A 25,355-nucleotide genomic window follows, 5' to 3' on the forward strand; every position below is an offset into this window, starting at 1 on the left:
AATACAGAATACAAAATATACAGAGAAATAATATAGTGATTGACTTTCCATAACATAGTGATTGACTTTCCATAACACTCCCCCTCAAGTTGGAGCATAGATGTTAATCATGCCCAACTTGTTACAAATGTAGTCAATTCTAGCTCCATTCAAAGCTTTTGTGAAGATATCTCCTAACTGCTCTCCAGTTTTGATGTGTCCTGTTGAAATGATCTGTTGTTGAATCTTTTCACGAATAAAGTGACAATCAATCTCAATATGTTTGGTCCGCTCATGAAACACCGGATTAGAAGCAATATGAAGAGCAGCTTGATTATCACACCACAATTTCGCAGGAGGTCTTAAAACCTGTCTCATCTAGTAATTGAAGTATCCACATTACCTCACATACTGATTGTGCCATGGCTCTGTATTCGGATTTAGCACTAGATCGAGAAACTACACTCTGCTTCTTGCTTCTCCAAGACACCAAAATTTCTCCAATAAAAACACAATATCTAGTAGTTGACCTCCTGTCAACCTCAGATCCAGCCCAGTCGGCATCTGAAAAACATTCAACATTCAAATGCCCATGATTACCATATAGCAAACCTCTTCTGGGCGCCTTTGAGATAACACAAGATTTGTTCTAAGGCTTTCCAATGAGCAACAGATTGGGAAGACATAAAGCGATTTACCACACTAACGGCATAAGCAATGTCAGGACGAGTGACTGTAAGGTAGTTCAATTTTCCTACCAATCTCCTGTATCTCTCTGGATCTTCAAACAACTCACTATCCCCTGCTAACAATTGTAAAGTTGGAGTCATTGGTGCGCTACAAGGCTTAGCACCTAATTTTCTGTCACATCAATAGATCGAGGACATATTTTCTTTGAGACAAGAAAATACCCTTCTTACTTCTTATAACCCGATACCCAAGAAATACTTTAACAATCCCAAGTCTTTGGTCTAAAACGAGTTTGGAGGAAGGTTTTAAGAGATGAAATACCTGTGAGTCACTCCCGGTGATGACAATGTCATCCACATAGACTACTAAGAGAATTAGACCACCTCAGTTGCCTATAAAATACTGAGTGATCACACTTACTCTTTTGCATACCAAATTCCTGTACTGCTTCACTGAATCTCCCAAACCATGCCCTAGGACTTTGTTTCAAGCCATAAAGAGACTTTCGAAGCCTACAAACTTTACCAAACTCCCCCTGAGCAACAACCCAGGTGGTTGCTCCATATACACCTCCTCCTGAAGATCAACATGAAGGAAAGCATTCTTGATATCCAATTGATGCAGGGGCCAATCATATGTAGCTGCTAAAGAGATAAACAAGCGAATAGAAGTAAGTTTAGCTACAGGAGAAAAAGTATCAGAGTAATCAACCCCATATGTCTGAGCATATCCTTTTGCTACAAGGCGTGCTTTTAACCTAGCCACAGAACCATCAGGATTTACCTTTACTGTATATACCCATTTGCAACCAATAGCTTTTCTTACCAGTGGGCAAAGGCAATAGTTCCCATGTACCATTAGCATCTAAAGCCTCCATTTCCTCTTTCATAGCATCACACGGCCCGGGATGAGGCAGGTGCCTCATCAACAGTATTAGGGATAGGAACAGAGTCTAAAGAAGTAACAAAACACCGAGAATAAGAAGACAATTGATTATAAGAAACAAAAGAAGAGATAGGGTAAGTACATGAACGTTTACCTTTACGAAGAGCAATGGGTAAGTCTAGATCAGAATCATGATCAGTATGAGTCTGAGAATCTCTCAGCGAAGTAGCGGTGGAGGATGCGAGTCGGGAATCTCAATATCTGGAATAAACATGAACAACGAGAGGTCGAGTAGGTCTAGAGACAGAAGGAACAGGCTGTGGGAGAGGACTAGACATTGGTTGGACAGTATATATTAAGAGATCATCCTCCTCCCCCTGACTCTCATACACAGATGATGGAGGAAAAAATGGAGTGGACTCAAAAAAGGTGACATCTGCAGAAACAAGATAACGATTAAGAGTAGGAGAGAAACAACGGTACCCTTTTTGGAGTCGGGAGTACCCAAGGAAGACACATTTGAGAGATTTTGGATTCAATTTAGTAACCTGTGGACGAACATCACGCACAAAACAGGTACAACAAAAAATACGTGGTTCAATAGGGAACAAAGATTTTGTAGGAAACAAAGTAGTATAAGGAATATCCCCATTAAGGACAGAAGACGGCATACGATTGATCAAAAAACATGCCGTAAGCGCATCCGCCCAAAAGTGTTTAGGTACTTTTATCGAAAAAGAAGAGCACGAGTTACCTCAAGAAGATGACGATTTTTCTTTCGTACGCCATTTTGGGATGGGGTATCCATACAGAAGGCGATGAAGAATGCCATTTTGTGTCATATAAGGCTGAAATTGTCTTTGAAAAGTATTCTTTGGCATTGTCACTTCTTAATATGCATGAAATATTAAATTGAGTTTTGATTTCATTACAAAAGGCACAAAAGATAGAAAACAACTCAGAACGATTCTTCATTAAATATAACCAAGTAACACGAGAGTAATCATCAACAAAAGTAACAAAATAACGAAATTCAGTTTTAGATGTAACAGAACAAGAACCCCAAACATCAGAATGAACTAACTCAAAAGGAGATGAAGCCCGTTTGTTGACTCTAGACACAGAAGGCAAACGATGATGTTTTGCAAGCGACACGACTCACATTCTAGTGCGATAAAGTCAAATTGAGGACACGGCTTCTTCATGGTAGACAAAGAAGGATGACCCAATCTACAATGAGCTTCAAGTGGTGTTAAGATGCTGGAGCAAACAAGCGACAGCGGTACATGATTTTCCGAATGTAGAGACCACGACTCGCGTCCTCTACCAATAATGCGCCGTCGTAAGATCCTGAAACAAACACCGTCGGAAAAGAAAGCAGAACAATTTAAGGTACGAGTAAGTTTACTAACAGAAGTAGATTAAAAGAGAATTTTGGTAGACACAAAGCAGAAGACAAAGAAATTGTGAAGTCGGGTTCGCGATTCAGAACCCATGACTCAAGAAGTAGAACTATCGGCTAAAGTAATGATGAGGAAGTGAGATTAGGTAAGCGGATAGAAGACTAGAATTACATCATGTGATGCATGCACGAGAATCAATAACCCATTTGGATGAAGAAGACACAAGGCATGTAGTGGATTTACGACTCGTGATCGCGATGTGAGGAAGCTGGTAGGCTTTAGAGATGCACGATCTTTGGGAAAATTGTGCAAAATCCTCTGCAGATACCAAAATAGTTTTCTGATACTGTAGAATTCTCTGCTGCCATATTTGCCATCTGTGATCACTGATTTTTTCTCTGAAGTTGCGGACAATTATATTTTGTATGGCCAGGCTCATGGCAATAATAACAAATGACTCGTCTTGAGTCCTGATTAGAACTAGCCTCTCCATTACGCTAATTACTTCTGTTGCCTGTAATTCCTCCTCTACTTCCTCTTCTATTACCCTGTTGTCCATTTGGATTATGGCTATAAGAGCACTCTTGTGGTGTGAAGATTGAGTACTCTGCAGAAGGACCCGTGTGAGCGTTTCATGCAAGAGGAAATCTCGAGGCGGAGAGGATCGAGATTTAGCGATCTCATACTCTGAAGGAAGGCACAAGAAAACTCATATGACCGTTGCTCCGTTGGGCTCTTTGAACTTTCACATCAGGACTAAAAGGCAACAATACATTAAGTTCCTCATATACCCGTTTAAAATCCATAAAATAAGCCGTGAGAGACTTATCCTCTTTCTCAGCACGGTAGGATGCCTTACAAACATCATAAATACGGAAGATATTCCCTTTACCAGAATACAGAAAATCTAAGTAATCCATCAATTCCTTAACAAATTCACAGTGATTAATTAAACTAATTACCTCACTATGAATCGAGTTCCGAAGCTGCAAAAACAACCGAGCATCCTCCCTTAGCCAAGTTTGTCGTGTATCATCAGTGGGTGGATCTTTAGTAAGGTGATCATCCTTATCAATGCTACGCAAATAGACCCTAACAGTTTTACTCCACTCCAGGTAATTCGAACCATTAAGTTTGTGTTCCGTGATCTTAGTCATCATCGGAATCACATTAGAAATAACATTCTTATTGTCTGCCATTTGTTGAGACAAAGAAAACTAACCGAAACGCTAATCCAAAGTGCTTATAGCAGTAAAATAACCCAAAATCACAAATCAAGCAAATACCAAAATAGGATCTGAGAGCCAAACCTCAGAAGTCCTTTAATGGTTATCTTGGATCGAACAACGACACGGTGGTGGAATGAGGGGTTGAGGCAGCGCGGCGATGTTGATCGGGGTTGAAACGGCCGGTCGGCGGCCAAGGTCTCTCCTGAGCTGGGTAGTGAGAACAAATAGTCACCCTAGATTGATGACCATGGCTCTGATACCATGTAGAAAGAGATGATTCTCATTGATTTCAATTAATCTGTACATGGGTATATATATACAATTGATTCCTATAATTGTGTTCTACTAATTAGGAAGAAATCCTAAATAAGAAATCCTAAATAGGAATACAAAATACAAAATATACAAAGAAATAATATAGTGATTGACTTTCCATAACATAGTGATTGACTTTCCATAACACACCATTTGAAATTAGTCTTTCTAGTTTTGCAGCAGCAACAATTGTTGGCAAAACTAAGTAAATGTTCATTTGGCAAGGCTGAAATTGATTATTTAGGCCATATTATATCAGGGGAAGGGGTAGCAAAAGACCCTACCAAGATTAAAGCTGTTTTGTCTTGGCCAATACCAACTTCAGTCAAAGAGTTGGGGAGTTTTTTGGGATTAACTGGGTATTACAGAAAATTTGTTCAACACTATGGTATTATCAGTAAACCACTCACTGACATGCTTAAGAAAGATGCTTTTCAGTGGGCTAAGACAGCTCAAAGAGCATTTGATCATCTCAGAATAGCCATGTCTCAAGCTCCAGTTTTAGCACTTCCAGATTTCAATAAACCTTTCATTGTTGAAACTGATGCTATTGGGATAGGTATGGGGGCAGTTTTGCAGCAGAATGGACATCCTATAGCCTTTATCTCTAAGGCTTTTGGCCCAAGAACTAAAGCACTGTCAGTCTATGAGAGAGAGCTGCTAGCCATTACCTTTGCTGTCTCTAAATGGAGACATTACCTAGAGCAGGGGCCATTCTTTATTAAGACTGACCATGAGAGTATCAAACATTTATTGGAGCAAAGGTTGCACACTACTTTGCAATTGAAGGGTGTTTCAAAATTATTGGGGTTGCAATATAAAATTATATATAGAAAGGGGGTTGAAAACAAAGTTGCTGATGCCTTATCAAGGAAACCTGCTGTGGATGGTCAACTTTATGCTTTACACTCTTCATTGCAGCCTACTTGGATGGCACAATTGATTCATAGCTATGAAAGGGATGTCAAAGCTGCCGAATTCATCTCTCATCTGTCAATAGATGAGCAAGGCCACCCTGGTTATTCCTATAAAAATGGATTGCTATTCCATAAGGATAGGTTGTATGTGGGCAGCAATGGTAATTTGAGAGAGCATTTGTTGGTTCTTTACCATAATTCTCATCTAGGAGGTTATTCTAGAATTAATGCTACTTTTGTGAGGTTGAGCAGACATTTTTACTGGCCTGGTATGTTGAAATCAGTGGTGGACTGGATTAAAAGCTGTGATACTTGTGCTAGGTGTAAAACAGAAACATGTGCCTCTCCAGGGCTTTTACAACCTTTACCTATTCCAACTCAAGCATGGCAGCATGTTACAATGGATTTTGTGGAGCAATTACCAAAATCTCAAGGCAAGGATACTACTCTGGTGGTGATTTGTAGATTTACAAAGTATGGGCACTTCATTCCATTATAACATCCTTTCATAGCCTCAACTGTTGCTAAATTGTTTTTAGATACTATTTTTAAGCTCCATGGCCTTCCTGTTTCTATCATCACTGATAGAGACAAGATTTTTACAAGTTTATTCTGGAAAGATTTGTTTAAAATGATAGGGACTAAGCTTGCTTATAGTACACCCTATCACCCTCAGTCAGATGGCCAATCTGAGAGATTAAATTAGAGTATGGAAGGGTATTTGAGGTGTCTTTGTTATCAAGCACCTCATTCATGGGTTAAATAGCTTCCTTTAGCTGAGTGGTGGTATAACACTAGCTATCATAGTGCCTTGAAGCTGTCTCCAGTTGAAGCTTTATATGGTTACAAGCTAGCTCCATTGACTTTTCTGCCTCTTGAGAATGCTTAAGTAGGTGCAGTGACTAATTTTGTGCAAGATAGACAGCCTATGTCTCAGCTTATTAGAGATAACTTGGTAGCAGCGTAGAATAGAATGAAGTAATATGGTAATAAAAAGAGGTCTGAAAGAATTTTTGAAGTGGGGGATTGGGTGTATCTTAAATTACAACCCTACAAGCAGAGTTCTATAGCCTTAAGGAAAAACTTCAAGCTGGCAGCAAGGTATTATGGGCCTTTTCAGGTGGAAGCTAAAGTTGGTACTGTGGATTACAAACTGAAACTACCCCCTAATTTCACTGTACATCCTGTATTCCATGTTTCGTTATTAAAGAAAAAGGTTGGAGACAATACTTTGATTGTTCAGGATCTACCTCTTTTCCAGGATGATACAGTGATAGTGGCTTCAGAAAAAGTTTCACAGATTAAAATAATTATCAAGTGGAAGAATTTACCTGAAGAAGAAGCTACCTGGGAGGATCAAACCTTTATTCTTTCTCAATTTTCTGAGTTTCAATCTTCTTGGGGACAAGAAGATACTGTTTTTTTTTTTTTTTTTTGGGGGGGGGGGGGTGTATTGTTACAGATTATAGGAAGAGGAAGAAGAATAGTAATATGTAGTGAGAGTTGGGTAGCTGAGTTTTTTGGAGGGAAAAGATACTTTAGTAATTGACTTTTCTGTTGTTTGTTAGAGGCAGTTACACTACTCTGTTGTTTGTTAGAGGCAGTTACACTACTCTGTTGTACAAGCAGTTACACTTCTCTTATATAAAAGGGAAGTCTTTTCCTGTATTCATTCATTCAAGAATCAATGACAGAAATATTTTCTCTCTTCTTCAATATTTTTCTATTCTCTTCCTCACCTAATCTTCTATAATTCTTCTTTAATCTCTATTTCTGAGATTAATTCAGATCTGATCTTTAACAAGAAGCTTGTAGGCTACAGCCTCAACTCTTGCAACAATCTGAAATGGCCCATAATACCTAGCTGAGAGCTTAAGAGACTTCCTTATTGCAAGAGAAGTCTATGGGGTTGCAATTTCAAGTAAACCCAATCTCCCACCGGAAACTCCTTCTCAACCCTCTTTTTATCTGCCTGTTTCTTAATTCTGTTCTGAGCTTTAGCCAAATTGTTGTTCAATAATTTAGTCATCTGCTACCTCTGCTGCAAAATATCAGTCACAGCCTAAACAAAAGTGGAAGCAGGAATGGGACAAGAAACTTCAGGAGGCTTATATCCACAAAATCCCTCAAAAAGGCTCATTTTTAAGCTGTTATGGAAACTGGTGTTATACCACCATTCAGCTAAGGATAACCACCTACCCCAAGCTGCTAGTTGGTGGTGTGTCATACATCTCAAATAACATTCCAAGCATTGGTTTAACCTCTTAGTTTGACCATCAAATTGAGGGTGATAAGCAGTGGAAAAATTCAAAGAAGTCCCCATCAACTTAAAAAACTCCTTCCAAAAAAGACTAGTGAAGACTGTCTCTGTCTAAAATTATTGAAAGAGGCATATCGTGAAGCTTAAAAATGTTATCAAGAAATAATTTAGCTACTGATGTAGTTGAGTATTGATGAGAAATAGCAAAAAAATGTCCATATTTTGTAAATCTACAGACAACCACCAGAATGACTTTCTTCCCTCCAGATTTGGGCAACTGCTCGATGAAATCCATTGAAATATGCTGCCAAGCTTGTTGAGGATTTGGCAAGGGCTACAATAGGCCAACAAGCAAAGAATGGTCAATCTTGCTTCTAGCACATAAATCACACTGTTTCACCCATTTAGTCACATCATTTAGTTATTGTTATCAAAGGCGCACCTCCTACTTCACACTGTTTCACCCATTTAGTCACATCATTTAGTCACTGTTATCAAAAGGCGCCCCTTTGCCTCGTACTTCGCACTGTTTCAACGATTTAGTCACTGTTATCAAGGCGTGCCTGAGGTGCAGAGCACAAGGGACGCAGGTGGTGGCACCTGAAGGAGAAAGAGGCACAGGATATCACCCAGGCTCACCTAGGTCTAGCGAGGCGCGCCTAGGCACGCTCGATAGAGTCCAAGCGCATTTAAAAGAAAAAAAATAGGGTTTTTTTGGCTTAAAACCTGTCGCTAGCCACTAAAGAAAGAGAAGAAGAAGAAGAAGAAGAAGAAGAAGAAAAAGAAAGAGAAGAAGAAGAAGCTATTTACCTTGATCTCCAGCTCCAACCTCCAGGTATGAACATTTTTTTTTTTAATTTTTTCTTCTTTCTTCTACTCATCTTTTGGGCTCTCTTTCTCTCTGTGTTTCGTTCAGCAAGTGCTCTCTCCTTTTTTTTTTTTTTTCTGCCATGCTCTTTCCGCCCTCTCTCTCTCTCTCTATCTCCATTTCGTCCATTGCTGCTCTCTCCCTCTCTTTTTTTTCTTCGTTCAGCCATGCTCTGTCTTCTCATATGCTATTTTCTTTTTTTTTTTTTTCTAAATTTCTGATTTTGTCTATTCTTTATTGTGAAAGTATGTTAGCATGTTATTACTCTAAATTTTTTATTAGCTTTGTGGGTTAAATTTGTTATTAGCTTTTAGGTTTATGATTGAATTAAATTGTATTTATCTTCTTGTGTGATAGTAATTGCTATTAGGTTTTGCTAGTGATACTTATTATAAATTATTAGAGATTAGAAATATAATAATTGAATTTATGTTATCACAAATTATTAGTTTTTGTTATTATAATTGGGATTATGGTATTATAAATTGGTTTGTACGTTGCTACTTGCTAATTGCTATTAGGTAAATAGAGTTTATGCTATTATAAATTATTAATTTCCTTGTCTCTCTCTCTCTTTTTTTTTTAATGTTTAGCATTAAGTTATTTGAAATGTGATAGAATGTTTTTAATTTTTTTAATTTTATTATTATTTTTTTTAATTTTATGCGCTTTGCCTTGCTTGGGCGCGCGCCTGCATCTTGTGCCTTGCTCCTAGGCTCTAAGACACCTTGGTGCCGTGAGTTTTTAATAACTATGCATTTAGTTGACCTGGCTAGTAAAAATGCTTCTTAAGCCTGAGATATGTAGGTTGAATACTAGAATGCACTCCTAAAGGAGTGTCATGGTAAATGGACAATAATTGCTACCTTAAATTAGTAGCAGGCACTACATAAATTCGGCTCTTGTAATACAAAACTCCTTGCTTATATACATGCCGCTGATGTGCTTGGGCATCAATGGCAAGCTAAGCTATTAAACTACCCAGCTAAGAATCCCCCTTCATAACTTGCTGTCAACTTGGACATCCATGTAGGTGTGGTTGCTGTAAGAAGAACACGAGAAGAACTTGCTTCCCTCATTGGTCTTCTTGAAAGTGCATCAGCCACTTTATTTTTCACCCCTTTTCTATATAAGATCCTGTAATTTAAACCTAACAGCTTAGAAATGCCTCTTTGCTGCAAATTGGTGTGCAACCTTTGCTCTAGGAGGTATTTGATACTCTCATGGTCTGTTTTAATGTGGAAGAGATCCTGTGCCAAATAATGTCTCCATTTGGAGACCGCAAAAGTTATGGCCAACAACTCTTTTTCATACATTGATAGTGCTTTAACTCTAGGCCCAAATGCTTTAGAAATGAAAGCAATTGGATGATCATCCTGTTGTAGCATTGCTTCCATCCCAAAGCTACTGGCATCAATCTCTACTACAATGGTTTTAGGAAAATTAGGCAAGGCAAGCACTGGAGCTTGAGACATGGCTGCTTTTAAATGATCAAATGCAGCCTATGAATCATCATTCCATTGAAAGGCCTCTTTTTTTAACAAATCAGCAAGTGGTTTATTGATGGAACCATAATGGTGAATAAATTTCCTGTAATATCCAGTGAGTCCCAAAAAACTCCTTAACTCTTTAACTGATTGAGGTACAGGCCAAGATACAATAACGTTGACCTTATTAGGATCAATAGTAACCCATTTCCTAGAAATAATGTGGCCCAAATAGTCTATCTCTGTTTGAGCAAAAGAAAATTTGGACATCTTGGCATATAGCTACTGCTGTCACAATACTTCAAAAACTACCTCCAAATGCTTCACATAAGAGGAAATGTCAGGACTATAGACCAATATGTCATCAAAGAAAACTAGGACAAATTTTCTGAGATAACGTTGAAAAATGTGGTTCATGAGGCCTTGGAAAGTTGTTGGGGCATTAGTAAGACCAAATGGCATTACTTTAAACTCATAGTAGCCATGATGTGTCCTAAAGACAGTCTTAGGAATATCACTTGGAGACATTCGAATCTGATGGTAACCTGCCCTAAGATCAATTTTAGAGAGAATAAAAGCCCCATGTAATTCATCAAGTAAGTCATCAATCATTGGGATAGGAAATTTGTCTTTTATGGTAGGATCATTTAATTTCCTGTAATCAATACAAACCTTCATGTGCCATCCTTCTTCTTTACTAACAAAACTGGAGAAGAATATGGACTACAACAAGGTTGAATCACCCCATTAGCCATCATTTCAAATACCAACTTCTCTATTTCAGCCTTTTGAAAATGAGGATATCTGTATGGTATCACATTAACAAGTTGGGCATTTGGTTGGAGTGGAATTGAGTGGTTATGGGTTCTAAATGGAGGTAAGGTCTTGGGTTCCTCAAATAAATTCTTGTACTTATCTAACAACAATTTAATAGCAGTATTAAAGTCACCTGGCACGTCAGTAGCAACTGAAAAAACTGCAGATTTGGCTGGAAGAATTGTAGATTGTTGCTGGTATTCAAGAGCTGCAATGCATAACAAAGGACTCTAAAATCCTTCCCCTTCTTATGTAACAGCAGATGGATCCCACTGGGTAATAACTGACATTGCTCAGTCTGTTCTTCCATACTACACAAGGTGACCTGTTCCCCATCCTTCATAAAAGACACCTTAGAAGCTTCAAAATCAAATAAGATTGGATTGAATGTCTTCATCCAATATACTCCCAAAATTATGTCAAAACCTCCCAAATCCAACACTGTTAGATCAAAGACAATTCCATCTTTCCCCACTTTCCAAGGAAATTGAAAACAAGTGCTAGAGGAAATCAATTTCCTACCATCTGCCACTGAAATAGGAATCACAGATGTGTTTACTAGAGGTACTTCAATTCTTTAGCAACCCTGGCATTTATAAAACTATGGGTACTGCCACTATAAATTAAAATCAACAACTTCCTATTTTTATGTTGCCCAAGTACTTTGATTGTCTCTGCCCTCAATAGCATGAATAGAAAGTGCCATCTCCTCCATACTTGCCAATATCTCCTCCCCTTCATCAGCTGCTATATTGTTACCTTCCACTTCTTCCCCTTCTGCACCCTGCTCAACCCAATATTCCTTTTCATAATCACTGGCTTGCAAAGCCATGATAGACTTTTGTTTACACACATTCCCAGAGAAGTATTTATCTCCACACCTATAACAGGGTTTAGGTTATCTAGCAGACAACTGATTGGATGGTTTAAGTGGAAAAGAAGGTTTAACAGTTGGCACATTCACTGAATTACTATAAGAAATTGACTGTGTTGGTTTATGTTATAGGAAGTCAATTCTATAATTATGTAAATAATATTCTTTCTTAATTAGTTAGCTAGTTAGCATAATTATTGGGATATCTTCTCAATTAGAATACTTAATTATAGGATTTTTTGTATATAAATACCTTGTACCTCATTCAATAAAATACATAGAAAAATATTCACTTCATGGTATCAGAGCCACGTTGGAGAAGAAATTGTTTTTGAGAAAACCATCAGAATCATTACTGTGGAGTTAGGTCATCGTCTCAAGGTGACATTTATGTCTCACCACCCACCAAGGAAGGAAGACCCCTCGCCGGCGACCTCACGAAGAAAATCCGATCACTAGAAGGCCGGTGAGTGAGTCTCACGTGTCGGTACAAGTTCCTGCCATCGTCCTACTCGTCGGCGCATAGAGGCGTGTCCGCCATCCTCTATAGCTCCGATTGCTCTTGCCGGTGTCGCCTTGGGTGTATATTGCATCCCTGTTAGCTGTTTTGTCATAAGGTGCTCTTGTGGAGGTGATTTATCTTGATCTACCTACTGTTGGGTATGTTTATGGCTTCTGTTACACTGAACTGCTTTAAAATTGTCTTGAGGTGTGTTTGCTCTGTGTTTATTGGTCTGGGAAAGGAGATTTCTGTGACTTGCTGCTGTGAATTTTTTTATTTTTTAATGGCGGAAAGTAAAAGTGTAGTAGCTGATGTAATTCTTGTGATGACTAAAATAACGGAACACGAACTTAATAGTTCTAATTATCTAGATTGGAGTAGGACTGTTAGGGTTTATTTGCGGAGTATCGATAAGGATGATCATCTCACCAAAGATCCACCTACTGATGATACAAAGCAAACTTGGATGAGGGAAGATGCTCATTTGTTCTTGCAAATTTGAGATTCCATTAACAGTGAGATAATTAGCTTAATTAATCACTGTGAGTTTGTTAAAGAATTGATGGATTATTAAGAATTCTTATATTCGGGTAAAGGAAATATCTCTCATATTTATGAGATATGTAAGGCATTTTATCGTGCAGAGAAACAAGATAGGTCCCTCACAGCCTATTTTATGGATTTTAAAAGAATCTATGAGGAACTTAATGTCTTAATGCCGTTTAGTCTAGATGTAAAAGTTCAGCAAGCTCAACGAGAACAAATGGCTATCATGAGTTTTTTGACAGGTCTTCCCCTAGAGTTTGAAACTGCTAAATCTCAAATTCTTTCTGATTCTAAAATTTCATCTCTGCATGATACTTTCTCAAGAGTACTCCGCACTGAAGCTCCCCAATTTTCCCAATCTGTTAATAGTGCTCTTGTTAGTCGTATTGGCAGTGGACAACAAAGTCATAGAGGAGGCAGTAAAGGAGGGTATAGTGGCAATAGTGGTAACTAGCGTAGTGGAGAGGTTGCCCCTAATCACTAGCGTGGTGGGGAGGTTGCCCCTAATCGTGACTCAGGAGGAATTTAATGTTATTATTGCCATGAGCCAAGTCATACAAAAAGATATTGTCCGAAACTTCAGAATAAGAACCCACGATCTCGGATGGCCAATATGGTAGTTGATGACTCTTCAGTAACTCCTTCTGAGAAAGCAGTTTTGGTTTCAGCTGAAGAATATGCACAGTTCTCCTAGTATCAGGTGTCTCTAAAGTCTTCTAGTTCCCTACTCACTGCAATAGCTAAGTCAGGTAAATCTACTACATGCCTTGTCTCCTCCAAATGGGTCATTGATTCTGGTGCTATAGACTACGTGACAGGTAAATTCTAGCCTTTTGTCTAACTTTCAACCTCATCATCCTTCATCCTCTGTAGTTTTGGCCGATGGGTCCAAGTTTGTGTCATTGGTTCTGGCATTGCAAATCTCACACTTTCCATTTCTGTGTCATTTGTTTTGTGTCTACCCAAATCCGCCTTTAATTGACTCTCTGTTAGTAAACTCACTCGAGTCTTGAATTGTAGTGTCTCATTTTTTTCTGATAATTGTTTGTTTCAGGATCTTACGACGAAACAAATTATTGGTAGAGGATATGAGTCTGGAGGGCTCTACGTCCTTGACAAACAGGTGCCAAAATCTCGTGTGTTCCAATAATTTAACTCCTCTTGAAGTCCATTGTCAGTTGGGACATCCGTCTTTATCTGTCTTGAAGAAATTATGTCTACAGTTTCAGTCTTTGTCAGTTTTAGATTGTGAGTCATGTTAGTTTGGCAAACATCATCGTTTGCCTAAAGTGTCTCGAGTCAATAAACGGACTTCGTCCCCTTTTGAGTTAGTTCATTCTGATGTTTGGGGTCCATGTCTCTATTATTTTAAACTCAGGATTCAAGTATTTTGTTACATTTGTTGATGATTATTCTCGTGTTACTTAGTTATTTTTAATGAAGAATCGTTCAAAATTATTTTCTATTTTTTGTGCCTTTTGTGCTGAGATTCAAACTCAATTTAATACTTCTGTACGTATATTGAGAAGTGATAATGTTAAGGAATATTTTTCTGGCAATTTCCAAACCTATATGTTACAAAATGGCATTCTTCATCAGACATCTTATGTTGATACTCCATCCCAGAATGGGGTTGCTGAAAGGAAAAATAGACATCTTCTTGAGGTAGCACGGGCACTCCTTTTTCAAATGAAAGTCCCTAAATAGTTTTGGGCTGATACAGTTTTTGTAGCTTATTTTCTTATTAATCGTATACCATCGTCTGTCCTTAATGGTGACATTCCTTATACCATTTTGTTTCCTTCTAAATCTTTGTTTCCTATTGAACCTCGTATCTTTAGTCGTACTTGTTTTGTGCGAGATATTCGTGTACAGGTTACTAAACTGGATCCCAAGTCTCTTAGGTGTCTCTTCATTGGATATTCTCGACTTCAAAAAGGGTACAGATGTTTTTCTCCAACCCTTAATTGTTATATTGTGTCTGCTGATGTTACCTTTTTTGAATCTACTCCATTCGTTCCTCCTTCAGCTATTGATGAGAGTTAGGGAGAGGAAGATGATCTTTTAGTCTATTCTATCCATTCAGTGTCAAGTCCTCAGCTAAGTCCTCAGAATTCTCTTGCACCAGCACTTGCTCGACCCCCTCGCCCACCTGTTGTTCATGTTTATTCTAGGAGATTGGAGACTCTTGACTTAGATCCTCCACCAGCTTCTTCTTCAGAAGATCCAGTTCCATCAACTGCTCCTCAGTCTGACTTAGATATTTCCATTGCTCTTCACAAAGGTAAGCGTTAATCTACTTATCTTATCTCTTCCTTTGTATGTTATGATCACTTGTCTTCTTCATCTCGTTTTGTCAATTCTCTAGACAATATTTTTATTCTAAAATTGTTATTGAGGCATTGTCCCATCTTGGCTGGCGTGCTGCAATGGAAGAGAAAATGGTGGCTTTAGATACTAATGGTACTTGGGAATTGGTAGATCTGCCTTTCAATAAGAAAGCTATTGGATGTAAATGGATTTTTTATAATCAAAGAGAATCCTAATGGTATTGTGGCTCGTCTCAAGGCTCGCCTTATTGCTAAAGGATATGCTCAAACTTATGGGATAGATTATTTTGACACTTTCTCTCCTGTTGCTAAACTAGTTTCTGTTCGCTTGTTTGTTTCCTTGGTAGCTAGATATGATTGGCCTTTACATTAGTTAGATATTAAAAATGCTTTCCTTCATGGTGATCTCCAGGAGGAAGTTTATATAGAGCAATCACCAGGTTTTGTTGCTCAGGCGGAGTTAGGCAAAGTTTGCAAGCTTTGAAAATCCCTTTATGGCTTGAAACATAGTCCTCGAGCTTGGTTTGGTAGATTCAGTGAGATAATTCAGCAGTTTGGTATGCAGAAGAGCAAGTCTGATCATTCGGTATTTTATAGACATTCTAAAGCTGGACTAATCTTACTTATAGTATATTTTGATGATATTGTCATTACTGGAAATGACTCTGCAGGCATTTTATCACTTAAGTCATTCCTTCAGACTCAGCTTCAAACAAAAGATTTGGGTTTGTTGAAATATTTTTTAGGCATTGAAGTTTCAAGGTGTAAGAAAGGCATCTTCTCATCTCAGAGGAAGTATGTTCTTGATTTATTGGCGGAAACAGGAAAATTAGGTGCCAAATCATGCAGTGCACCAATGACTCCCAATTTTCAGCTCACAACAGGAGATGGTAAACTATTTGAGGACCCTGAGATGTATAGGAGATTTATTGGCAAACTTAATTATCTCACAGTGACTTGTCCAGATATTTCATATTCAGTTAGTGTTGTAAGTCCCTTTATGTCCTCTCCTACTGTTAACCATTGGAAAGCTTTGGGGCAAATTTTATATTACTTGAAGGGTGCTCCAGGTCGTGGTCTTTTATATAGCAATCTTGGGCACTTAAATATTGAGTGTTTTTTAGATGCAGATTGGGCAGGTTTAAAGATTGATAGGAGATCCATTACATGATATTGTATCTTTGTTGGAGGAAACTTAGTATCTTGGAGAAGTAAGAAATAGATTGTAATTTCTTGTTCGAGTGCTGAATCAGAATATCGAGCTATGGCTCAAGTTGCGTGTGAAGTAATGTGGACACATCAGTTATTAGAAGAAGTGGGTCTGGAGACCTCATCTCCTACCAAACTATGGTATGACAATCAAGCCGCTCCCTATATCGCCTCAAATCTAGTGTTTCATGAGCGTACTAAGCATATTGAAATTGATTGTCACTTCCTTCGAGAAAAGATTCAACAGAAGATCATCTCAACAGGGCATGTCAAAGCTGGGAAGCAATTAGGAGATATCTTCACAAATGCTCTGAATAGGGCTCGAGTTGACTACATTTGTAACAAGTTGGGCATGATTAACATCTATGCTTCAACTTGAGGGGGAGTGTTATAGGAAGTCAATCCTATAATTATGTAAATAATATTCTTTCTTAATTAGTTAGCTAGTTAGCATAATTATTGGGATATCTTCCCAATTAGAATACTTCATTATAGGATTTTTTTTATATAAATACCTTGTATCTCATTCAATAAAATACATAGAAAAATAGTCACTTCAGTTTAATATTGGAATTGCTAGCTAAAGAAGTAGGTTTAACAGTAGTGTTTGTGTTTACGTGTGGTGTCTTGGAAGGTTGTGAAAGGCTTGGTTGAGGTAGTTTGTAGGAAGAATTGGTGTTTGAAAAGGAATTATAGGGCTTGGTGTAAGTGGAATAGGGTTTGGAAGAAAATACTTGCTTCTTAATACTTCCCAACAGTTGTTCTTGAAATCTTGCAATTTCAAAGGCATGTGAAAGGGTTGTGTTATGGAAAGTCAATCACTATATTATTCGTTTGGTTAGTTTTCTTTGTATTATCCGGAGTGGAGTAAAGATCAGGGATTCACACGGGTCTTTTTGTGCAGAGTAGCCCGGCCATACAAAATATAATTGTCCGCAACTTCAGAAAAAATCTACCGTTCCCTGTCACTTCGCGATCAGAGTCGTAAACTGTGTCCTCAATTTTCCTCTTTATCGGCTAGAATGATGTGAGTCGTGTCGGTAAAACATCATCGTTTGCCTTCGTGTCTAGCTTGGGTACTCTCGCTCAAAAAAATACATTGTTTAAAGATTTAACAACAGATCATCTGGTTGAAGGTCTTACAGTTCTCACCATTGGCCGTATATCATCCCTTAAACCTCCAATGAATCCAGAAAGGAAGTAATTCTCATCCAGATAGCGCATAATCCTCTCCATTCTCTCCCTTAATTCTTCAAACTTATCTTGGTACTCAACCATAGAACCCCTCTTGCCTCATTTTTATGAATTCCTCTATTACATCTTCCATTCCGTCATCCCCAAACCTAATACACAACTCCTGCTCAAAATCTTCCTATACCAAATTATTCTTTCCTATACTCCAATTATGAAACCAAGAATTTGCGCTGTCTATTAAAAATAGAGCAACAATTGCCACTCTTTGATCCTTTGGCACCTTATAGATCTCAAAGTACTTCTCACACTTTCTAAGCCAAACCAGGTTCACTCCCATCACAAGTAATCAACTAAATTTTTGGTAATAACCTTGAGGCTTCCCCATCTGCTAAAATAGAAGAAACACTTGCTTGTTCTTTTTGCTTTTCTTTTTCTAGTTTCTTGGGATCTGGCATAATTAGGGGTGAGCACTATTCGGTTTGAACCGTATAAACCGAACCGAACCGTCTTAGTTCGATAATTCGATTCGGTTTTTAATATAATTCTGTTCGGTTCGGTTTTACATTTTAAAAATTTCGGTTATTTCAGATCAGTTCGGTTTTAGAGAGAAAAAATCGGTTGAATCGAACCGAACTAAATTACTTTATTGATTTTTAAATTGATTTATTTTTATAGGGAATTTATGAATTATATGTAATTATATATATATAAATTGTTTAATTTCATTGATTAATGGTTATTAGGTTCAAACTAAGGTCAAAATCATACCAAATAACTTGAAAATTAAGTCTAAATTAAAAAATCCATTCAAGCTCAAAAACCAATCGATTCAAACCGAACCGAAATAGAGCGGTTCTGTTCAGTTTGGTTTTTCATTTATTTTGGTTCGGTTTGGTTTCTAAAATATAGTAATTCGGTTTTGATGATTCGATTCGGTTCAGTTCGAACCGAATACTCAGCCCTAGGCAGAATCCCTTTGCTTCCTTGCCCTTCTGGACTTACGTCTCCTATCATTACCTCATTCGCAGTTCCTTTTCCTTTATCAGTAAAAAATCCAGTCATCAAGATCCACATTTCATCCATCATCACTTTCCTTATTTCTTCCATTTTCTGTTCTATCTTCTTATCAGTGCCTTCTTGCATCACCCGTAACTTCTCCTCAAGTTCATCCATTCTAATGGCTTCCTAACTCACCACCACACTCCTAGGGATCTTGCGACAGCCCTAGCAACTTCTGACAACAAGCTCACTGATACCAATTTGTCAGTAGAGAGCCCTAATTCCACCTCTTAACAGAAGAAGAAATAGAGAATTAGGCAGAAAGAGAAAGAGATACAGTAGAGAAGAGAGAATTTAGAGAGAAGAAAAAGATCAGTTTCTTTATTAGATTCAGAATGATCATCTACAAGCATGAGCCAGCTATTTATTGACTTTCTCTAACAGATTCCATAACTGACTCTAGCTATACAACAGTTCATTTTCCCTTCAAAACATGCTGTTCCCTCCTATTTTTGAACTTCTTTCTCTTGTATGTTACAGTTCCTTTTCTATAATCATTTAACACATGTAGAATCCTTTTGACGCTTCAATTATTAGACTTTGGTGCTTTATTTTTTGTTGCAGGTTGACCATTTGTTCAAGCACCGGATCAATGGCAGTATAATGCTTGCTTCCGATTATCTTAAGCAATTCCCCTCACCTATTATTTCAATTATTGCCAAGTTCATATCTTTTGTTTCTGGAGGCTTTGCTGCTATCCTGATTATCATTGCATTTCTGGAGGAGTCTCTACTAGAAGGCCATGTAATATATTCTCAATTTACTACCATAAAGACATAAAGACATTTGATGATTCACATCTTTTGATGACCACCTTTGCCATTATTATGTACAGTTTGTATGACATTCTATTTTTAAATTCTATAGATATTTGGTCGCAATTTGTTCTGGTATGCTGCTGTTTTTGGAACCGTAACAGCCATCAGCCGGGCTGCAATTACAGATGAACTTCTTGTCCTTGAACCAGAGAGGGCTATGTCTATGGTGGTCCAACATACACATTTTATGCCAAAGAGATGGCGGGGCAAAGAAAATACTGAGACTGTCCAGAGAGAGTTTGAAAACCTATTTCAGGTAATACTGCAAAATTCCAGGTCTTATATGAGAGATTCAATTGAACAGTGCCCTCTACCACACACGAACCTTTACAACAACCATATGACAGAGTTTTGATCTGTTTGCTACTCAGTGATTTGTATTTTTTGGCGTAGTATACTGGAATGATGTTACTCGAAGAGATGGCATCGATTTTCCTCACCCCATTCTTGCTTTTATTTGTTGTTCCAAAGGTATCTATGCCACTTTTTTTTGTCATGTGTGCATATGCTATTTGGTATAAAGGCTTAGTTTTTAAACTGATATCCTGTGTTATTTTGCAGCGGGTGGATGACATCCTACAGTTCATTGCAGATTTCACAGTGAATATTGAAGGTGTTGGCCATGTGTGCAGGTTAGTCTATTGTTCATTGTTATTGATGCATTACAAAATGAGCAATTTATTGGCTTTGTTATGTTCTTAACATTGACAACTTTAATGTTTGACTACTTGAATTTTGGCAGTTTTAGTGCTTTTGATTTTCAAAATCATGGCAATAGCAATTATGGTTCGCCTTATCATACACCACGCACCCAGAGGAGCTCTCAAGGCAAAATGGAGAAATCATTTTTGAGGTATGATTCTAGTAGTGTACGCTTGCAAATTTTGGTTAAGGTGTGATATGTGAACAACCTTTTGTGGTTGTGCGTCTTTTGTGCATTAAAATAGTTACCTCAATCTTCTTGGTCTAGGCATTTAATAATTATATGCAGCTTATGTGTTAATTAATGGCCTAAAGTCCTAGAAAAACTTTTGGCACTCTGTTATTTTTAGCCAGAATGCTCTATATTATCAGTTACATTCTCGACAAATGGACCTTTTGTTTCAATTGCAGCCAAGGCATTCTCAACCGAAATTTCTTTTAATAGATTAATCCGTAATTCTGCAAACACAAAGGCTGAAATCATAAATCCCTTTTTTTAAAAATGAAATAGTGAAATTCATTTTTGCTTAATTTTGTCTTGAACCAAGCAAGGCTACTCCTCTCTGTCACTTGATTGTAATACTGAAAAAAATATAACTAAAGAGAAAATTCTGTATGTATACTTAATATGTCAGCATTTTAATTCAACTGAACTTGGCCTTAATCAAACTGGTTGGATAACCTATATGGATCCTTTTACTCTATTTTACTGGTTTAGGGGCTCCATCTTCTAAAAGATCTAGGGCTACTAAATCTTCTTTTTTTTCACTAATTTGCCTCACATCTTCCAAGGTCTGCCTCTCGCTTTGTTTTTCTGCTGCAACTTCATTGTGTTCAACCTTCCATACCATTGCATTTCCAGATATATGATGCACGTGCAAATTATGTCAATCACCTTTCTCTCAACTTCTGAATGATTCTGTCATATTAAGTTGTATATAAATGTTTATGTTATGATTTCAATCAAATAGATTTTGATTAATTGTTAGGTCTCAATTGACACAAGAACTCTGTAGTTGATGATATCACTGAAAGATTTGGTTAAAACTTACGAACACATTATCCATTTGGTATGTATGCTTTTTTTAGCAGTTGTGTGAAAACAATGAAAAGTTGTCTTTACTCATTTCATCAATATTATTTTTCAGTGGGCTCCATGAGCCATACTATGAAGTTGTGGAAGAGAGTTATGGAACATCGACTACGTCGTGACACTTCTATCTCTCCCAATAAATTTGGCTTAATGCTCGGTCGTTCAACTATGGAAGCGATTTTTCTCATTAGAAGCTTGATGGAGAAATATAGAAATGTGAAAAAAGATCTACACATGATTTTTATCAATTTGGAGAAGGCTTATGATAGTGTTCTGAGAGATGTCTTGTGGAGAGTGTCAGAATAAAAGAAGGTATCTATTAGGTACATACAAGTGTTGAAAGATATGTACGAAGGAGCAACTACTATTGTGCGCACAATGGGAGGGGACACAAGATTTTCCTATCTCAGTTGGATTACGCCAAGGTTCAGCTGTAAGCCCTTACCTTTTTACAATAGTTTTAGATGAATTGACGAAACATATACAAGAGAGTATCCCTTGGTGCATGATGTTTGCAGATGATATAGTTCTGATAGATGAGACGCGAGAAGGAGTCAATAGAAAGCTAGAGCTTTGGAGAAGTACTCTAGAATCAAAGAACTTTAAGTTAAGTAGAACGAAGACAGAATACATACATTGCAAGTTCAGTGAAGGCCGAACTAGTGATAAGGAAGGAGTTAGTTTGGATGGAATGATACTGCCTCAAAGTAATCACTTTAAATATCTCGGCTCAATCCTTCAAGTACATGGGGAATGTGAGGAGGATATTAGTCATAGGATTAAAGCCGGATGATTGAAGTAGAGACTTGCCACAAGAGTTTTATGTGATCACAATATTCCTAATAAGTTGAAAGGAAAATTTTATCGTATAGCCATACGACTGTCCATGTTATATGGTAGTGAGTATTGAGCACTGAAGGAGTCGTATGTGTCTAAGATAAGAGTTGTGGAGATGAAATGTTAAGGTGGATGAGTGGCCATACTAGACTAGATAAAGTTTGTAATGAGAGTATTAGAGAAAAGGTAGGGGTGGTGCCAATTGAGGATAAATTGAGAGAAGGAAGATTGAGGTGGTTTGGTCATGTGAAGCGTAGACATACGGAGGCTCTAGTTAGACAAGTAGAGCACATTAGGTTAGAGGATAGAAAGAAAAGAAGGGGTAGACCTAAATTGACTTGAAAGAGAGTAGTACAATATGACCTAGAAGCATTACACATTTCCGAGGATTTAACCCAAAATCATTTAGAGTGGAGAAAGAGAATCCATATAGCCGACCCCAAATTTTTAGGATAAAGGTTTAGTTGAGTTGAGTTGAGTTGAGTTGGGCTCCAAATGGAATTCGAACTCAAGATCTTACAACCCTAGAAGTGACTGTAGTACCCACTGAGCTAAAGCTCATTGGTTTTCATCAATTGTTTTTAATGTATGCAAATTTATATTATGGGACAACCACCACCAAAGACCAAAAAATTATGGATAACAAACAGTAAAAGTTCTGGTTTTTCTGGGTCCTATGTGCTTAGTTAATGATATAATGCTCCTTTGCTTTGAAATAGTTTCCAATAAGTATGAGATACCATTGGTGCACTGCGGAAAAGATAGTGACTTATTAATCATGCTGATTACTGGCATGTGCATTCACAATGTATTCTGAAATCATAATCTCTATCATGATTTCTGATTATTCAAAAATTAGATTTGTGTTTGGTAAATTACGATATGGCAATTATTTTTGCAGTTATTGTAGATCATTTTCTGTCTCTTTGTGTATGGCATGCTGACACTATACTACAGATATTTTCTTTATTGTAAATTTAAATAAACTTCTGCAACCTACCAGGGAGTGTTTTCCTAAACTATTTCATACTATTGCTTGCTGATGCTATATAATTCTATTGGCTGCAGTTTCCAGAGCAGCTATCCTTCGTGGGAACCAAATGCCCATGGAAAGCAGTTCTTGTCAAATCTTAGAAATTTCAGGAAGCAAAAGTTGCAAGGACACGGATTTGGACTTGTCCATTCTCATCCTAGAACGTGGCAAGGAAGCTCCAATTTGAGAGGCCCTGGAAATAGAAATACCCCTTTTTCCAGGGAAATGCCTCATTATACTTCTGGCTTTGATTTGGGTTCTTTGTGGCTAATTGATGAAGACCAAAAGAGTCACCCATATCTTCTTGATTGGTACTATACCTCGCAGACTTCAACTAATTATGGGAGAGACATTCCAGCAGTACCCTTTGAAGTGACTGAGCAACATCCTGGAGATCATTGGATGGAGCCCAACTTAACGCAAAATGAGGCTATATATGATGATGAGCGTTGGCGTCACCATCATGAAGATCGAACAGAATCTCACTTGGGGGCTTCCACATCTACTCCTTTCTTTCGAGAGAGTATACTTCAGCAACATGATGTCAGCAGCTTTGCACATTCCAATAGGAGTCATTGGTGGGCCAGAAGTAGCCGACCTAGTGCACAGCCTCAGACAAGTTTTCTAGAGCCTCCAGATTTCAACCGCTTCACTTCAGATAATTTCTATGATAATTTTTCAGAGAGAAGCTTAGAGGAGCAAGAACACTTGAATTGGAGGAGTTCTCACAGGTTGTCACAAACAACTTACTTGGATGATGACCTTGAAGCAGGAGAAAATATAAATCTTCATTTTGATGATATTTATAGTAGACCACCTGAGACTCCGACCGAATACCGAGAGCCTCCAAGCTTTTGAATTTGCTTTTCAATTACGTCAGTAGTTAAGAGGATACTTGTTTCAAGTATGTGGGATGCATACAGGTTTCCAAGAACCGATTGGTTTCTTTTATACACGTAAAAAGGAAACTCTGTATTCTTTGATGTATATAGATTCATTATGAGGTTAGAATCTGAATTAGACCCTCAACTCGATTTAGAAGGTTGCATATTCCAAATAGTCATTGCAAACCTTCTGAAACTGTAAAAACAATTAAAATCTGTTGATACATTCCAAATCTAATTTCATTCAATTTATTCTTTCGTTTGTGTTCCTATTTATTGGTTTGTTTGGGGCAAAAAGTATATCTATATAAGTGTTAGAACTGAACTTGTCTAATCATTCTAGCTAGGTGCTATTATGAATTGGCTATTGTCATCCTATTAAATTTATCTTCATTATGTATGAACTAGAATTGGTTTGTATGCATGAGGTCGATTTTGCACAATTGTTTTCAATGATAATGAGAGTAAAGATGGGATAAAATAAGGAAGATCAATGGGCTATACTTGTTAATAAAACTTGAAGGACACAAAGACCCCTGACAAGGATTTGGGGGATATAAACACAAATTTTTTTTTCATCTATCTTTATGTACACAGATCCTATAAATGGCGAGAATCGCGTTGATCTTTGAGTATATGATTTTTGCCATTTGCAAACTGGTGACATAATATAAAGCTCACCATAATATTCATAATTTCTTGAAAATCAGCTTATTCATTGTGTAGGCTAACGTATGAATTTTTAAAAATCTTGATAGATACATGACTTGAAAATTATTTTGTCCATGAGTTAAGCTGAAGCAAGAATTTTCAAAAAATTGTGGAGATGAAACTTTTTCCAAGCAGGGAATTCTATCACAGGAACAAAAATAAAAGCCATATAAGGCCCCTGTCTCCACCAAAGGAGAGATAAATAAATAAATCTAAAAAAAATCCATAAATCTAAAATAACTACTTTATTAATTAGGAAAATAACTAAAAAACCAAGGTAAAAGAAAAAGACAAAGGCCGCCACTGGCTAAAGAAAGGCCAATGAGGCTAAGAAATCGTTGATTGATATGAATTTCACCAAATGAAGCGTCACTTGCTTGGCCTTTTACTTTCTATTAAGTTAATATATCTGTCCTAATTAAAGATACTCTGCCTTTTTCGTCTTGCAAAAATATATTTACTTTTATTTTCATATAATTTAAGAAAATATAGTTAAAATAATAAACTCTGCTTAATCTTTTTCTAATATATCCTTCACTTATATTGTTATATTAAAATTTTAATAATTTATATTATTAAATTATTCTTAAAACTAATGAATTTTAATTTTTTTTAATGTATATTAAATAGGGACATTAAACTAACAAATAAATTATTATTTTCTTTAAAAAATTTATAATTTAAATAAATGAAAAATAAAACATATGTTTATAG

The 25,355-nt window shown here is 37.2% G+C and overlaps 1 protein-coding gene across 2 annotated transcripts in view; it reads left to right on the top strand.

The window, feature by feature from the left end:
- Nucleotides 1-24,200, top strand: part of LOC110643654 (autophagy-related protein 9) — a 32,006-nt gene extending 7,806 nt beyond the window's left edge. For both annotated transcript variants that reach the window (XM_021796112.2, XM_058129019.1), the window contains exons 6-11: nt 19,128-19,307; nt 19,431-19,637; nt 19,775-19,852; nt 19,943-20,013; nt 20,124-20,234; nt 23,082-24,200. In XM_021796112.2, the coding sequence (XP_021651804.2) occupies nt 19,128-19,307; nt 19,431-19,637; nt 19,775-19,852; nt 19,943-20,013; nt 20,124-20,234; nt 23,082-23,904 (1,470 nt within the window). In that variant the 3' untranslated portion in view covers nt 23,905-24,200. The remainder of the gene's footprint in view (nt 1-19,127; nt 19,308-19,430; nt 19,638-19,774; nt 19,853-19,942; nt 20,014-20,123; nt 20,235-23,081) is intronic.
- The last annotated feature ends 1,155 nt before the right edge of the window (nt 24,201-25,355 follow it).

The sequence above is a fragment of the Hevea brasiliensis genome, chromosome 10 (genome assembly GCF_030052815.1).
Source record: "Hevea brasiliensis isolate MT/VB/25A 57/8 chromosome 10, ASM3005281v1, whole genome shotgun sequence".
NCBI lineage: Eukaryota > Viridiplantae > Streptophyta > Magnoliopsida > Malpighiales > Euphorbiaceae > Hevea > Hevea brasiliensis.